Below are 18111 nucleotides of genomic sequence, written 5' to 3' on the forward strand. Positions count from 1 at the left end.
ACTTGAGATGAGGGCATTTGATTTTATAACCGTTGGATCACCGACTTGGCTAGTAAGATAATTTTTTACACGGTGAAACCAGTGATGGTTGAAAAGCCTTGAATGTGACAAAAATGGTAAAGTTTTGAAATTTGACATTGTTGAATCCTAGTATGTCTATGTCATATACTACGTTGAAAGGAAGAGAAAAACTTTTAACAACTCATATTTTTACAGAAAAAAGAGGCAATATCAACCATTCACAAACCTATTAGCTACCATTTATCCAAAAGTGCTCTTAGCTATTCCTCTAGAGGATTTCTGACCGTTGGATGCCCGCCACTGGGTAAGGGCCTGTTTGAAACGTAGAAATTTCACAGGAATCACATAGGAATTTCACAAGAATCAGTTTAATTTCATAGAAAAACATAGGAATAGGAAAAAAATCACGCATTCCAAACATGACGTAATTTTTTAAGGCACTGAAAACAGTTGGAACTTGGAAAAAATGGGGAGTAGCCCGCTAGCCCACGTTAGCACGGTTTCAGTTCAAAACCATTCTCCACTGTTGCTCCTGTCCTCTCCCTCCGCTCCCTCTCTCTCGTCGTCTCCCCATCTCCGGCTAGGGTTTGCCCTTCCCACCGCGTCCGACGTCTACCTCGCCTCCGCCGCTGCCGGGACCAAGGATGCCGCGAGAGCAAGGTGTGGAGGAGCCGCCGCCGCAGGCGGAAGGCGAGGCACAGCCGGCCGCCGATGCCCCCATGAGCGAGGCCGCGGCGGCGGAGGACGAGGAGGAACCCGTCATGGGGGAGGGGGAGGGCGGTGCAGACGGGGCTGCCAACGCCGTTGATTCCGTCAAGGCTTCAGTGAAGCCCGAAGCAGAGGGCGCGGAGGAGGGGGACATGGAGGAGCTGAATGGTGGCCCGACGGCGGATTTGGTTGGCGAGGTTGTGAAACTGGAGAACGGGGATGGACCCGTGACGGTGGGTGGCTCGGCGGATGAGGGTGGGGCTGGAGATGGCGGTGATGATAAGGGCCTGGTTGGTCAGAATCAGCCTATTGTGAACCAGCTTGTGCTGGTGCCGGCTGAGGAGGATCTGGCATTGACCAAGATCTCAAATAATTCCTTCATGTTCGATTACACCACTGGTGGTGACGACTCGGGGACTGAGGAGGAGCAGGCTGCCTTCATGAAGGAGCTCGAGCGTTTCCACAGGGAGAAAATGTTGGAGTTCAAGCCCCCAAAGTTTTATGGCGAAGGATTGAATTGCCTCAAGTAAGCACACAAACCACAAAACCTTATTTTTTTTTCCTGTAATTACTCATTGTCCTATGACCACGCTGAATTAAGTAATTGTATCTTTATTGTCATTAGATTGTGGAGACAAGTTACTGGATTGGGTGGCTATGATCAGGTACTCGTCTTCAATATTTTGCCTTTTAGGTTTGTTGAAGAAAACACAAATGATTCTATTCGTATGGGAATGGTTGAATTATGAGTTCTATTTGCATCACACATGTTCGGTCATTAATATTTTTTTTCTGCTAAAAATGAACACATGTCAGGAACATGTCTGTAGCAAAGCGCCTCTTGCTAGAGTTTTAATCCTGAATTTCTCACCCTATGTGCCTTAGCTTTTCTATGTTGGTACTTAGCATATCATACTCATCTAACTTTGTACCTCAAGGATGAGTTATGAATTTTGACTAGCTTGCCCAATTTTGTTTACATATGTTTTATTTGACCATTAGATTATCTTAATTTTACACTTTGCACAAAACGTGTCAGCACTATTTTTATCTGATTTCTGATTTCTCCCTTTTCTCTTCCAGAGTCGTACAAAACCATCATATTAATTGATCATACTGTTCAAGATTATCAAGTCGTTCGACTAATTGCGATTAGTCGGTATCGGTGCCATGGTGATCAGTTATGCACTACGATTAGTTACTATTAGTCCCGATTAATTACGAGTAGTCGTGATTAGTCAGGCTAATCGGTGCCATGGGGACTAGGGTCGATTAGACGATTCAAAACATTGATGCTGTTATCTTTCTTTGGCATGGAATATGTTTAGCCATTCACCTTGTTTGTAGCATTTCGTGTCCATGTTAAAATCTTCTAGTCGATGTTCAAAAAGACTACTGTGTAGCCTGCCTATGAAACGCTAGTGCTCCTGTCTGACTCTGAGAGTCAGTGATGCACCATCCCTGCTCTTGTTACCCTGGTTGGCACTGTTTTTTTTATTTAAATGTATAATTTACACTTTACACAAAGAACGCTATATAATAAAAGCAATGGTAAAGATCTCAACAAGGGACCAAAAATTAACCTTTATAAGCATGAGTATTTCTATCTGAGAAAGCACCATTTGCAGATTAAATAGCTATACTGCTAGTAACTTTTAGTGATGAAATGTAATCATGGTGTGTTTGTAGACATAAACTAGCAAATATGGTTTGCTTAAGTGGGAAAGTTCTCTCTGTGTTGATATTCTCTACCAAATTGATGACATAATTTTTCCCTGCGCCAATTTGTCATTTAATTTATTTTATTTCTTTGTGTGACTCTAAAATATATCTGTTGATTTGTGGTCGTGACTATTTTCCCCCTGTTTCCTGGAAAGTGGTTTTGGTTGATTAACTTTGCTGTATGGGGGAGGGGGAGGAAGAGAGATATTTTGCCTCATATGCTTGCTAACTAGTTGCATCAACACTGAACAGGTGACATCATGCAAGCTGTGGCGTCAAGTGGGAGAGTCATTCAAACCTCCAAAGTACGACTTTAATAGTCTGCAACTCAATTGATGATCCTCAATTGTCATTTTAACAGACACTGGGACATAGTTCACATAAGCTCTTCTTTCTGTACTCTATCCCATGATGTGACTTGCATGTTTTTATGCAGGACATGCACAACTGTTTCATGGACTTTCCGTAACTTCTATGAGAAGGTAATTTTACATTCATGGTTCCTGGGATACCTGTACAGCCTTTATAGCTTCTAGTTTCAGCACTGTTTTAGCACTTGAGTGTTGCCATGTGATACCTACCATGGCAGTTTGTTGAATAGAAAAAACTTTTCATTTAAGCACATTCTTCGTGAGCATGTCAATTGAGTCTTGGCAGCTCAAGTACATGCCATTATTTAGAAGTTTTACCAAGCTGTTAACATAGGATTATGCCCTAAATCTAATCTAATCTCCTTAATTGGTACAGAGCTGATTAAATTTAAGGTTATATTGTGGATTTCTTAGTGGTAGAATTTGTAGTGCAAGATACTGGCTTTTTTTATCTTTCTTTTCCTCTCTTTTACAGGCACTCCTTGAATACGAGAAACACAAAATTGAAACAGGAGAGTTCCAAGTAGCTTCATCTGCTCTACCAGATCGGATTGGTTCTGAGAGCCAGGTACAGTTTTATGTAGCCTAGTATATAACTTAGCACAAGCTAGTTTCAATGCGATGAAATTCATTTTGAATAAAGATCTGTGATATTTCCATGTACTCCCTCTGTCTCAAAATATAAGGCACAATTTGACTTGGTGCGGTTTTCAAGATCACTCTTATAATATAGTTTAATTTGTGGCAACAAAAGTTTGGTCATTAGAGAGTATTTCTAAATACAAATCCATTGTAACAACTTTTGTACTTTAAGATTTATTAAGAGTAAAGTCTACCGGCGGTCCTCAAACTTGTTTGGCTGTGTCATCCCGGTCCCTAAACTTGTAAATGACCCGTTTAGGTCCTTAAACTTATTCGTCTGTGTCATCCCGGTCCCTAAACTCGCAAATTGCATGTTTAGGTTCTTAAACTTGTTTAGCTATGTCATCCTGATCCCTAAACTCACTAACCGCCTATTTAGGCACTCAATCTCTGTTCCGATCTAAATGGGTGATTTGCGAGTTTAGGGATCAAGATGATAGCTGAACAAGTTTGAGAACCTCAACGGGTGATTTGTAAGTTTAGGGACCGGGATGATACAGCTGAATAAGTTTAAGGACAGCTAGTGGACTTTACTCTTTAAAAGCTTTTCATATGATTAGACTAATTGTTTGTCGAAGATAACAAATTTTGAGTTTGAGATATGTTATTTCGGGACGGAGAGAGTACTTCTAAGTGCTGACAGGATGTTCATGCAGTTATGCTAAAACATGGGAAAGATATGCAAGGAGACTAAAATTCAGGTTGTATCACTGTATGTTTGCCCAGGTGGGTGGAAGCCATGTATCTGGTTCTGGAAGAGCCAGAAGAGAATCCGCAACTCGTGCAATGCAAGGTTGGCATTCTCAGCGCCTACTAGGCAATGGTGAAATCGCTGATCCTGTAATTAAGGTATTTGTTGCTTTCAAATCAAGGGTTATTAGCGATCTTCATTTTGTTGTATAATAATATTTTTTTTTTATTTTTCCCTAGGATAAAGGGCCAATTGTCTTAAAGAAGGATAAAACTCCTAAAAGCAGTGGTACCTTTCTGCATTCTGTTTCATTTTACTTCCGTTATGCCATTACTTACTAATCGTTGTGAGTGGATTGGGTCTTTGGACAGGCCTCTTGATCTCTCCTTGTACTATATTTTTCTTCTTAATGAAATGAATTGCGGCTCTCATGCATTGTTTGAGAAAAAAAAACTTACTAATCCTTGGATTTGTGTAGGTTCTGCCAAGAGGAAAAGGACACCATCCCTGGAAGATGACAGGGTGATACCTTATAAGTCTGATAAGCTACAGTAAATCCCCTGAGCACTTAATATTCACGCAAATCCTGCATTCCATTTTCCTATCTATTGCTGTTAAAAAAATCAGTAAGAATTGCAACACGGCTTCACACAATTAGCTTCATTCTGTTCTTTTGCATGGATAATAATAGTCCTACGGGGCATAATATCCATTTGAATAACTATTTAGGTTTGGCATGGCACTAGTCCTTTTTCCTCCTTCCTCCTTGGACTTTGATTGATTTGATGAAATATTGCTCTCTGGCAGAAATGACTCGATGGTCATTGACATGGGCCCTCCTGCTGATTGGGTGAAAATAAACGTTAGGAAAACCGTGAGTATCTGTATCTCACCTTTATCTGTTGTTAAATCTTATAGCTTTATGCTGCTGCTTATTAGTTTGTTGTTTTCTCATAGTTCTCAGTTCCATTAATTCCTGAAGGAAATTTTGAAGCATTGAAATTGTGCTAGTGAACGTGTGAACCGCTGATTCTTTATGAAATGCATATATCTCAGTTAGGCCTTGTGGTTATTATGGAAATTTTCGTAAAGAATATAGGCTAGCCAGGAATCAGTGAAACTATGATCACTTGAGGGCATTTCGTGAAAGAGATTATGTTTTAGTTAATTTATTTATTTTCATTCAATTTTGTTTCTTTCAGAAAGATTGCTATGAAATCTATGCGTTGGTTCCTGGCCTTCTGCGGGAAGAGGTAAGTAAATGCAAATCTTTTATAATGGTTGGTTATTGTCCTTCAATCATGATCTCCTCTATGTGCTGCAAAAGTTGGAGTCGCTGATGCATGTTTTGATGCAGGTACATGTTCAGTCTGACCCTGCTGGTCGTTTGATAGTTACTGGAGAGCCTGAGCAATTGGATAACCCATGGGGTGTCACTCCATTCAAGAAGGTCTGTGAGCTCTTTGAATTGTATCCTGATGGATGTTTTTCGCTTTTAATGATATACTCCTTGCTGAAACTTGTGCATCCTTTGCAGGTCATTAGTTTGCCTTCCCGCATTGATCCTCACCAAACCTCTGCAGTTGTCACCCTCCATGGGCAGCTATTTGTGCGTGCACCATTTGAACAATCAAAATAATGTTGATGCCACAATGAAGCTCAATAATACAAGTATGCCCTTGTTTTCCAATGGTAGACTGCTAGGTCTATGTTTTATCATTCCGAATCTGAAACTGTCATCTATAAAAATGGATACTAAAATGGAGAAATGCATAGTTGATTATTTTAATAAGATTATACACCTCTGAATTTATTGTTTATTGAATGCAAGGATTTTCTTTTGTCCTGCTTGTGTTAGGCCCCCAAAATTACAAGATTACTTGTGTGCACACTTGTGGAACCAGCTGTGAACTCGGCACCTGTTTTGTGCTTACCACACCCCTAACCAACTTGTTTCTCTTTCAGGTTTGCCTTATGGGTGGGATTACATTGTTGTGACATGGCTTAGAGTTCTCACCCTGACCGTCGTCAAAAACTAGTTCCATGCTGATCCTAATGCTTCAAGACTCTTCCATTCTAGATCTCTCCTGTATCAAGTTAAACTCATTAGTTGACGTAGTTCTGTGTGTATTCGGCTGTGCCCATTGGCTGTGAATTGTAGCTAAAGCAAAGTTACTAAGCCTAGAGTTTAGGATGTTAATAGCCTGATGCTCAACATGTCCATGGTTTCTTTTCAATTTAACCGGCATAAAGTGTACTGTTTGTAGCAATGTAGTATGTAGCTTGTTCCAAGTATTTGAGCTCTGGAAAATGGAGTCAGGTAGATTCATTGTATGTAACTGTTGTCGGTGCATTGCTAATTTGCTATTCAACTTGTATTGTCAAACAGTCTGGAACTCTATGCCCCCCCCCCTAACCTGCCTCCATATTGTGTGACTTTGTGCCTCGGTACTAGCTGAAAGAGGAAGCAATACTGAACACTAAACGACTGCCGAGGACATAGTTATTGGTTTTATGTTGCTTTCAGGACAGTACGCTCACAGTTTTGTCGCTCCGTATAAGAACATTCTGTAACAATGTTTCTTTTTAGATGACCCTAACCTATGAATGATGCTTGCAACTGTAGAGGGTTATCTAGATCCGTACAAATTGTTTGCTGTAATGTTCAGTTCTGTTCTGCAGAGCCACGAGTACATGTCGGTGTCATTCGACATCAAAATAGTAGGGTGTGATTGCCTCAGCAGCCATGGGAATGTAATTCAGTAGCACACTCTTTAGTAACCCTGGGTATGAACTGTAATGCGGATGGACCAGGTACCACATCATGTAGTTCTTGTGTCCAACGATTTGCATGGACACCGTGTTGAATGGAAGTCTTTCTTCATCTAAAAAAGGGAAATAGGGCATGATTGGTTGCTTGGATTCTCCTTGGCTACATCTACGGGATGTGACTTGTTTGTTTGGCTTGCTGCACTAGCACTTGGGCTTGGCTTGTCAACTACAGAAGGGTCCTCCAGCCTGACTCTGAGGATACGAGGATAGTAGCTGTTTCTCCCATGCTAGGCTTGTGGGATGCGAGTAATTAGCCATCTAATGATGTTATTCATGCATTATTAACACATATTAAATGATATTAACATATTTTTTATTAATATTAAGAGTAATAAGATAAATTAAGAGCTACAAAATAATAGTTGCACATAGCAAATTTTATGATGATAATTGTTTACATATTTGTTTTATCTCACACGGTCCATCTTAATACAAGCAACCAAACAACTTCTTAGGGGCAACCTAACTTTGTGCAAACAACCAAACACCAGAGCATGCACTGAGCCTTGCTACGGAGAGCCTAGCCCCTAGATACGAGCTAGGCTAGGTTCATTCGTGAATCAGTCACGCCCTGTAATGTATATATACATATGTAACAACAATGTGCTAGTTTTTGCCCATCTGTGAATACATACTTTAAGCAATATGAAACAAGTCATCAAGCATTAAACATGAAGTACGATTATTATTCATACATGACATGGTGACGCAACTAACAGGAGTGCGATTATTATTCATACACGGCATGATGACGCAACTAATAGGCATAAGAAGACATCACTATGAGAACATACATTGGTTTTCCTAAAGGCGATAAGATGACATCATGATAAGAACATATATTGGTTTTCCTAAAGAAGACCACCACCACCACCACCACCACCACCTCCTCCTCCTCCTCCTCCACCACCACCACCCCCACCACCACCACCACCACCACCTCCTCCTCCTCCTCCGCCGCCGCCTCCGTCGCCGCCGTGGCCGCCGCTGCCCGGGTTGCCGGGGCCGCCACCGTCGCCGCCAGGGCTGCCGGGGCTGCCGCCGCGGCCGCCAGTGGCTCCACCATAGTTACCTCTCCGTTTGTCACCATCAACTCCACCATCAGTACCTTGACCTCGTCTATGACTATAGCCTCCTCCTCCTCCACCACCGCCACCTCCTCCTCCTCCTCCTCCACCACCTCCTCCTCCTCCCCCTCCCCCTCCCCCTCCCCCTCCCCCTCCGCCGCAACCACCACCTCCTCCTCCTCCATTACCACCACCACCACCTCCGCAACCTCCACCGCCGCCTCCGCCGTCCTTATTAGCATCCATGCTACCATGCACCATGCTCTTGTCCCTAAACACCATGGCATCGTGTTCCTCCCCAACATCTTGCCCAAGGCGCACCACGGAAGCTACCTCCTGCTCCTCCGTCAAAGTAAGCTGCAGGAGCAGCACGCCGACAACGAAGACGGGGAGGCCGAGCCATGGGGTTCTTTTCCTCACTGACACTGTCATCTTCACCTCACACAAACTCACAGTATGTGTTGCCTATCACTGCAATGTTGAGGTCGTCATGCGGGTGTCCTGCAGGACGGGCTATTTATAGGTTGATGGAGGAGGGGGGGGGGGGGGATTTCAGCCATGGAATTCATAATGATAGGGGATCACTGTAGTTAATTATTGTTGCTAAGCTACCTAAGCTTGATCTACAAGCTGGGGACATGGTGGCATATGACCCGGCGAATCAAACCATGCTAAATTCTTAAGCCGACGTGGTTTCCGTTCCACAATCGTTGTCAGGTTCGTTATTGCTCCCACTAATTATTGCACCATGCAGGTTCTGTCAAATATATAGTATACAGTATATATACAGACTGGAGAGGGGCCCCTTCAAGCCCAATAAAACATTAAAACCCCAGCAGACCGGCCGCATGGGCCGGCGTGGTACAACCTGTAGGAGGATGATGCGTACGAGGTGCGCCATTGTATGTAGTCTGTTGAGCCATGTCTGGGTCTCTCAGATGGTGATTGGTGAACCTTCTGAGATACGATCTGTGGCAGCCTGGCAGGTCTAGGTACGTACAAGCAACCCCTTCTCGCTTCCTCCCTGCCTTTCCTCTCTCTGAAATGGTAGAAGCAATGGATTAAAATCGTTTCCGTGCCCTCCCTTGTTTCCCAAAATTTAAGTGGTCATCCTAACTCCAGCCATTTATGTGCTCAAGATTTTCCTACAGATTCGTCAGGCAGGTTTGTTCCATTCCACCAGCAGTCCCCAATGAGCCTGCTGGGGCGCATCTGTGTGCTCACGTTTGCAGTTATATTTCTAAATTCAACACTTGTTTTACACTTGCACATCTTTTTGTGCTTCATGATATATATATATATATATATATATATATATATATATATATATATATATATATATATATATATATATATATATATACACACACACACACAGGACCAATGCAAGAACATCTTGGTTCATAGGTTCAGAAAAAGAAACGACAGCAACATGTTGATATTAGATTTCTTTTCTATTAGGTTCATGTTTCACATGTCAGAGAAGACAGTAGTGTCAGTTCAATTGAACAGGTAAGTTACCGGATAATAAAGTTGGATGGTGTTTATACATGAGAAAGGACCAAAACAAAAGTTATAGATCTCGAAAAGTTATACAACTTTGTAGTTGACAACTGTTTCATTTGAAATAATCTTGTCAAGGAAAACTACGTTTGAATTTCTCAAATTTGAAATTTAAATTTTTCAAATGACATCGGACGGAGAAACAACCAAAACAAAAGTTATAATCTAGCTAAGGATAACTACTTTTGACCTTTTTAGATTTAAAATTTGAATCTTTCAAACGATCACGGATGGAGAAACAACAAAAGTGAAAGTTCTAGATCTGAAAAACATAAACAACTTTGTATTTGACAATTTTTTCATTTGAATCATCTAGCTAAGGATAATTATGTGTAAATTTGGTAGATTTAAAATTTGATTTTTTCAAATGATCTCGGATGGAGAAACGACCAAGACCAAAGTTGTAGATCCCGAAAAGTTATACAACTTTGCAGTTGACAACATTTTCATTTGAATCCGTTTAGATTTCCAAACACTCATTTTAAAGTTAGTTGAGTATAATATGAGGAGAAAGACTATCTGATATAGACAAAGCGAGTGTGGGGTGGAGTGGTTAGAGAGAGGAACGTGCGAGGCTGAGGCCGCTGTTTGAAACCCAGTGGCCACGTAGCGCGCGATTTTCATGCGAAAAATGGTGCGACTTGTGACCGGGATGGCGTGGGCGTTTGGCTGCCCGGTGAGGCGTTCGAGGATTAAAAAAAATTGTTTTTGCTATTTTTTGTTCTAGATTTAAGAATTCTGGAAAACGGATTTGTAGGAGCGACTCGTTTTTCGGCCGTCCCTATAAATCCTCACCCACCCCTACAAATCGTTGATTTGTAGAGGTGCCTGGGTAGGGACGGCCGCCACAACCACCTCATAGAGGGTCATGAGCCGCCCCTACAAATCCCCCTGTGTAATAGTGTATGAATGCTCCCCATGTTTTCTATAATAGATAAAATGTAAATCCATCTTGCAGTTATTCCTTCTCTTATCTCATTTCGGTGGCCATTGTTATGTTATTGCAGATGTTTTTTTTGCGGGGTATTGCAGATGATGTTCTAGCTAAAGTGCAAATTGACTTGCTAGATTGGAATGTGATCTGATTCTTCGGACCCAACATAACATTAGAGAATCAAATGATCAAAGTGCATACTTAATTTAATGATGAAACAAGCATGTGCAGTGTTTCCGACCTATGTGGGACCAGGCCCGGCCCTGAGGAGGGTGGGGGGAGGGGCATCGTCCTAGGCCCAGCTCGTCGATGGGCCCCTCCCCAATGTATACACTAGTAGTAGTATAGACGTCTAGTGCTCAATCAGCCAGTAATACGGCAGATGAATCCCCGACTCCCGTGATCACGCACGTAGCACGAGGCGCGAGACGTGACTCGTGACTTCTCCTCTTCGGTGGCTCGACTGTTCGTCTGTTATACTTTCTTGTCATGTACTAGGCTTATGGGCTATGATACTACACAAATGTATGGCTGGTGAGTCGGCCTAGCCCATCTACCGGAACGGGCTGACTACAAAAGAGGGGAACAACAGCTGGACAAGTCATCGAACCAGAACTAGAACCCGTCGTCTTCTTCCTTCCGTCAAGAGCCCTTCTTGATGTACTGCTGTTCTTGCTACCTATCTCTGATCCTTGCTATTCCCAGTCTAATAAACTCCCTCTGATTCTCCAGAAATTGTATCAAGTTACTCTTGTATTTGTGATTGATAGTGGAGGTTCGTAACGATTGGTATTCGGAGCCTTCAATTTGGGAACTCTATTTTTGTCCCCCAAATCGAGTTCGCCATGGCCACTGTGCCGGACCTCTCCGCGTCGCGATCGGGTCTCTCGGCGTAAATGTCGAGGTGGACGGAGTGCTGGCCCACAGGATCACCGGCTCAGGTGAGTGAACCACTCATCAGTCTTGCCGAGCACCCGCTAGTGTTGCCGAGCACCCACTAGCCGTGCCGATCACGAACAAGCGTTGTCCGTCCCACACACTATGGCTAGAGCTAGAAGAAGAAAGAAGAACAGAGCATGCACACACAGTACAAGACACCAGCGTTGGCCGAAGCCCTGTATGGGAGATGGCAAATCTGAACTCTCTTTACTTAGTTGCCGTGGTAGTCTATTTATACAACTCTATCCATCTAGTCCTAATACATCGCACATGCTGTAACAGTAACTAGATAACACAGCAGGGCTGACTCTGCGCCGGCCTCTGCATGTGGCTACAGTACTGCAGGTGAGCCGTGCGGCGCCTGCACCTGCACCTACAGCGGCTACAGTATCACAGCAGGGGGCCTTTTCGGCGCCGCCTTCCCTTGCTGTGTTCACACAAGATAGCAGTAGATTATCTAACAATCTTCCCCTAATCCTATTGCTAACCCTTGTACCCCCTCCATGCCGATCATCCCCTTCAGCTCCATGAGTCGAAGACGTTCGAGCGGCTTGGTGAGGACATCTGTGAGTTGCCGACCAGTTGCGACGAACTCGATGACGATCTGCCCTCCATCGACACAGTCCCTGAGGAAGTGGAACTTCACGTCGATGTGTTTGCTCCGGTCGTGCAGAACCGGATTCTTCGCGTGGGCGATGGCGGGCTGGTTGTCCACCATCAGTGCTGGTGGGTGAGCTTCCACGCCGGTCAGCTCGCCCAGCAGCCGGCGTAGCCACATAACATGGCACGTCGCTATGGCCGCCGCTACGTACTCTGCCTCGCACGTAGATAGCGCCACCACCTTCTGTTTCAGCGACAGCCATGAAATTGGGGCTGACCAGAGGAAGACGAGCATGCCAGAGGTGCTCCGTCGTCCGTCGATGTCCCTCGTCATGTCTGCATCGCTGAACACAGTGAGCTGCAGCCTACTCCCGCCGGTCTTTGGAAAAATGATCCCCTAATCTACCATCCCCTTGACATAGCGCAGTAGCCGCTTCACCGCAGCCTAATGATCATCTCTGGGATCCTCCATGAAGCGACTGACGTAGCCCATGGCGAACGCAATGTCCGGCCTCGTGTGGACTAGGTAGCACAGACCACCGACGATGCTCCGGTAGAGTGTTGCATCCACCTGCGCCACGATACTAGCCTTCGTTAGCTTCAGCCGCTCCTCCATCGGAGTCATGCATGGCTTGCACTCAGCCATGCCGCTCCGCTCCAATAGCTTGGAGGCATACTCGCTCTGACCGAGCGTGAGTTCCTCCTTCCCCTGTCTCACCTCAATGCCGAGGTAGTAGGAGAGTGCGTCGAGATCGCTCATTCGAAAACGAGCCACCATCTCGCGCTTGAAGCCATTGATGTCCTCTGTGCGTGCGCCGGTGATGATTAAGTCATCCACATACACGCCGACGATGAGCTCCTCCTTCCCCCGTCGCCATGTGTAGAGCTCGTGCTTAGTTGCGCACCGCTGAAACCCAAGCTCCCCCAGCGTGGCGTCAAGCTTGGAGTTCCATGCTGGTGGGGCCTGCCGCAGCTCGTAGAGCGCCTTGCGCAGTCGGAGCACCCTGTGCTCCTCTCCCTTTACGGCGAAACCTAGAGGTTGCCTGACGAAGACCGTCTTCGCCAGGTCGCCGTTGAGGAAGGCCAATTTAACGTCCAAGTGATGGACGCGCCAGTCCTTTGCTGGGGGGCGAAGGGTCGGACATGGACGCCGAAGGGGTGCCACCGCCAGGCCATCGGTGGATGGCTCCTTTGCGCCAGGAGGAGGCAGTAGGGAAAGGGGCAGGGCCACAGGGGCGGCCAGAGTGGGGGAGGTGCTGGTTGTGGGCTGTTGGCCTACCGTGGTGGTGGCTGGCGCCTGGCAGATGGCAGCTGAACACCGGCCGGCCGGGCTACAGGCGGCGGTGTGCCGCGAGGCGAGAGCAAGGGTGGCGCGGTTTTGCCTCTCACGAGCAAGAGCGACGGACAAGAGCCAGGGAGGGAGAGCGAGACAAGCAGACAACGAGTTGATGGGTTTTTGCATTTTTGGGCTTTGTTTCTTCGTGGGCTGCCAGAACTAATTGGTGTATTGGGCTTATTTGCCATATTTGCAACATATAATGTGATGTACCAATATACATGTAAATCTGTATAGATATATTCATTGTTGTGTCACAAAATCTTGGGTATTCCAAGGAATACAGGGGCATACCCCTGGCGCCACCCATGCAAGCCAGGCTGACCCTATGTATATACGTATGTAACAACAATGTGCTAGTTTTCCCTTTGTGAATACACACGGTAAGCAATACGAAACAAGTCGTTCAAGCATTAAACATGAAGTACGATTATTATTCATACACGACATGATGACGCAACTAACAGGAGTGCGCCAAAGCATAGGGCGCTGAGCTCGGTGCCAGGAGAGGCGGCGCCAAGCTCGATGCCATGGATCTCGGCGTCGAGCTAGGCAAAAAAGATCTACGGGGCCAAGCCGGCTGCCACGTCGTGCCACACAAGCCTCCACGCAGGATGCCACGCTTACGACGACTCCAACCTCGGTGCTAGAGCAATTGGCGCTGAGATGTGTAACCTTAGCACCAATTGCCACAGCGCCGTGCCTAGGGTCTAGATTTTAAAAGCATGCCTCCAAGGGTCTATTTATGATTATCTTTCAAAAAAGGGCAAAAAACAAAAAAAATTGGCTTGTGGGATGCGAGTAATTAGCCATCTAATGATGTTATTCATGCATTATTAGCACATATTAAATGATATTAACTTATTTTTTTGTTAATATTAAAAGTAAATGTTGTGATGATAATTATTTATATTTTTTTATCTCACTCGGCCTGTCCTAGTGTAAGCAACCAAAGAACTTCTTGGAGCAGCCTAATTTCGTGCAAACAACCAAACACCAGAGCATGCACTGAGCCTCGCTACTAAGAGCCAAGCCCCTAGATGCAAGCTAGGTGAAAGACCTAGTTTGGTTTTGGTTAATTGATGAAACCTTAAGTACTAACCTTTGGCTCTAAGTGAATTTGAGATAGGTTAGTACACACCAAGTAGTGGAGCAAGATGAAGTCCATGGAGGTGAAGATGGACATGTGATGATGGTGATCAAGCTCCTATTTGGAAAAGAAGAAAGAGAAAAACAAAATAGGCTCAAGGCAAAGGTATATTTGATAGGGCCATTTTTTTGCCACTCAAGACACCTAGTGGGTGTGAGTGGGTTTAGAATAGATAGCCGTACTATGAAGAGAGGAGAAATTCATTTGTGGAATGCGGTTATCAAAGTGTCACTAGATGTTCTAACTCATTGCATATGCATTTAGATTCTAGTGAGTACTAACACCCTTGAAAATGCTTTGTGAAAATGCTAACACACGTGCACAATGATGATACACTTTGTGGTTAGCACTTGGGAGCAAGGGTGAAGAAGTTGGAGATGTAAAGGTGAAGAAAACACTGACCAGACCCTAGCTACGGGTGGACCGGACCCTGAGTGGGTGAGTCCGGTCGCCAACCCTAGCCTACGGGTGCTACTATCTTCTATGGGTTCGATTGATTAAGTGTTGAGCGGCGAAGGACGCATGGTAGCTTTGCATGCTTCGGACTCAGGTGGTGGGTCCGGTCGGGGTAGACCAGACTCGGTCCGGAGCCCCTGGAACCTCTCGATGTAGATTTCGTTGCGATCGAACTCTAGGGGTCACGACGTGACCGGACATGCTTGTGCCAAGTCTGATCACTGCTGCCTGGTGCACGAGCAAATGCTGATCGAGAGGACTAGATTTTGTGAGGGTTCGGTCATGAGGATTGGACTGGGTCCGTTCATCCTAGAGCGCTCTGGATGCTTTCTGTTTCGCTCCGGACTCACGGGCATGGGAGAGTCCGGACGCTGGCGGTGTGTCCGGTCCAGAGTGACTGACTTTGCGCGGTTGGAGGTAGCCATTGGTGATCAACGGCCCAGATTCAAAGAGGTGTACGCATGGCGGTTTCAAGGCGACCAGACCCTGTCTCCGGTGCGTCCGGTCCAGACCACAGGCGGGTCCGGTTGCTACGGAGTCAGCCCAATGAGGGACATAACAGCTCTATTTCTTTTGGGGCTCTATAAAAACATGTTGGCCGGCTTGGGCTCACTCTCTTGGCCATTTCTATTGAGAATACAACCTTGTGAGCCTAGCCATTCCTCTCTAACTCATCTTGCTTTATTGATTCATCATTTGGTGAGATTGAAGAGCATCCAAGTGCATTGCTTAAGTGATTGCATCTAGAGGCACTTGGGGATTGTGTTTCACTACGAATTTCTCTTGTTACTCTTGGTGTTTGCCGACATCTAGACGGCTTAGAGCAGCAAGGATCATTGAGCGGAGGGTGGTGTTTGTCTCTAGCTCCGATCGATGGATTGTGAGGGGTTCTTGCATTGTGCCTTCCCCGTGGAAGATAACAAAAGACAACTCTAGTGGATTGCGTGTAGCTTGTGGATCCCCATCTTGTGTTGGTTGTGCAGCACCCGGTTGCGGGTTAGGCGTGTGATGCCTATTAGCGCGTGAACCTCCAAGTGGGTGAATCAATACAACGGGGACGTAGCTTGCCGGCAAGCAAGTGAACCTCGGAGGAAAAATAATTGTGTCATCTTGTCTCCGTGGATTTCATTGGTATTCATTGGTTGATCTCTTGCCCGGCTCGGTATACCCTTCTCTGGCACTTGTATTTATTTTGTCATATACTTGTGTAGTGCTAGTTGTAGCTAGTGAGTAGTGTAGCTTAATTAGTTGTAATTATCTTGCTAGCTTGCTCACTAGGTGTAAAGTAGCGACCTAGCCTTTGTGTGACACTTAGAGATCATAGCAAATAGATTTGGGTAGGTGGCTTGCAACACATTCACTAGAGCTAGCGCAAGTTTGCATTTATAGCCCTGCTGTTATCTAACCATTTGTTCTAGTGATTCTTAGAAATTTTATTAGGCTATTCACCCATCCTCTAGCCATTTAGGACCTTTCACTAGGCTGGGTTCATCCGTGAACCAGTCGGGTTCATCCGCGAACCAGTCACACACGATATAATGTATATACATATGTAACAATATTGTGCTTGTTTTTGCCCCTTTGAGAATACACACAGTAGCAATATGAAACAAGTTGTTCACATGAAGTACAATTATTATTCATACACGACATGATGACGCAACTAACAGGAGTGCGATTATTATTCATACACGACATGATGACACAACTAATATGCACAAGAAAACATCATGATAAAAACATATATTGGTTTACTAGGGCAACACTCTTTGGTTGAGTGCACTTTATGGCACATCACTTGCCTCCTCCTCCTCCTCCTCCTCCACCACCACCACCTCCTCCTCCACCGCCGCCTCCTCCTCCTCCCCCTCCGCCGCAACCTCCTCCTCCTCCTCCTCCATTACCACCACCACCACCTCCGCAATCTCCACCGCCGCCTCCGCCGTCCTTATTAGCAGCCACGCTACCATGCACCATGTTCATCTTGTCCCTAAACACCACGACATCGTGTTCCTCCCCAACATCATGCCCAAGGCGCACCACGGAAGCTACCTCCCGCTCCTCCGTCAAAGTAAGCTGCAGGAGCAGCATGCCAACAACGAAGAAGATGACACCGAAACATGGGGTTCTCTTCCTCACTGACACTGCCATCTTCACCTCACACAAATTCACAGTATGTGTTGCCTATCACTGCAAGGTTGAGGCCGTCATGCATTTTTGAAGGTGGCTTGCAGGTCGGGCTATTTATAGGTTGATGGAGGAGGTTGGGGGGGGGGGGGATTTCAGCCATGGAATGCATAATGATAGGGGATTACTGCAGTTAATTATTGTTGCTAAGCTACCTAAGCTTGATCGACAAGCTGGGGACATGGTGGCGGCTAAATTCTTTGGCATACGCCCATGGATAAAAAGACGCTTGTAGTGACCAATCAATACCCACCAGCCTAAACCAAGATATTGTAAATTTTTTTTTTGGATATATGCTTACATATGAGCATCTGCAATGAATTTTGCAAAAAAAAAAAAAACAGTCTCGGCACAAAAGAGGACAAGCCGACGTGGTTTCCATTCCACATCTTTGTCCGGATCGTTATTGCTCCCACTAATTATTGCACCATGCAGCCCTCCGCTTCGTCAGCCCCTCCCCAGCCCCCACCGCTTCCGCTGCTCCATCGTGCCGATCACCCCCGACCTGCTTCGTCGACGGCGTCCTCAAGGTGAGGCTGGCCGCGCCGACAATGGGGCGCCTACGGACCTCGCGTTCTCCGCCCATCTTCCCCCCTCCGTGCACTGACCCCGTCGTTCCACGGCTGCTCCCTCCGGTGCTTTCGCTTGCCAGCTAGTCCCAACCATTCTCCCATGTCTAAAACTGATTAGAGTTCGAGACGTGATGCTAACTGCTGCCTCGGCAATGATTTGCTGCTGCACTCTCTCCCCGTGCGCAGAGACTCACGGTCTCCCCTGCGGATGGATGTGCCGGACCTGAGGTGCGCAACCAGCAGCATTCGAGGCCTCGTTAGCCACGCAGTGATGCCAGCGTAGTACAACCCGTAGGAGGACGATGCGTACGAGGTGCGCC

General features: G+C 45.7%; 1 protein-coding gene across 2 annotated transcripts in view; it reads left to right on the forward strand.

The window, feature by feature from the left end:
* The first annotated feature begins 522 nt into the window (after positions 1 to 522).
* The window catches only part of LOC136520171 (AT-rich interactive domain-containing protein 6-like), a 32055-nt gene continuing 14466 nt past the window's right edge, over positions 523 to 18111 (forward strand). Inside the window, exons 1-13 of one of the 2 annotated variants that reach the window (XM_066513602.1) lie at positions 523 to 1255; positions 1355 to 1394; positions 2704 to 2756; positions 2888 to 2933; positions 3298 to 3390; positions 4191 to 4313; positions 4395 to 4443; positions 4634 to 4706; positions 4963 to 5029; positions 5358 to 5408; positions 5513 to 5605; positions 5693 to 5826; positions 6121 to 6556. In XM_066513602.1, the coding sequence (XP_066369699.1) occupies positions 666 to 1255; positions 1355 to 1394; positions 2704 to 2756; positions 2888 to 2933; positions 3298 to 3390; positions 4191 to 4313; positions 4395 to 4443; positions 4634 to 4706; positions 4963 to 5029; positions 5358 to 5408; positions 5513 to 5605; positions 5693 to 5794 (1380 nt within the window). In that variant the 5' untranslated portion in view covers positions 523 to 665 and the 3' untranslated portion in view covers positions 5795 to 5826; positions 6121 to 6556. Of the gene's footprint in view, positions 1256 to 1354; positions 1395 to 2703; positions 2757 to 2887; positions 2934 to 3297; positions 3391 to 4190; positions 4314 to 4394; positions 4444 to 4633; positions 4707 to 4962; positions 5030 to 5357; positions 5409 to 5512; positions 5606 to 5692; positions 5827 to 6120; positions 6557 to 18111 lie in introns of those variants that run through there. The other variant, XM_066513603.1, reaches the window with a different exon arrangement.

The sequence above is a fragment of the Miscanthus floridulus genome, chromosome 18, assembly GCF_019320115.1.
Source record: "Miscanthus floridulus cultivar M001 chromosome 18, ASM1932011v1, whole genome shotgun sequence".
Lineage (NCBI taxonomy): Eukaryota > Viridiplantae > Streptophyta > Magnoliopsida > Poales > Poaceae > Miscanthus > Miscanthus floridulus.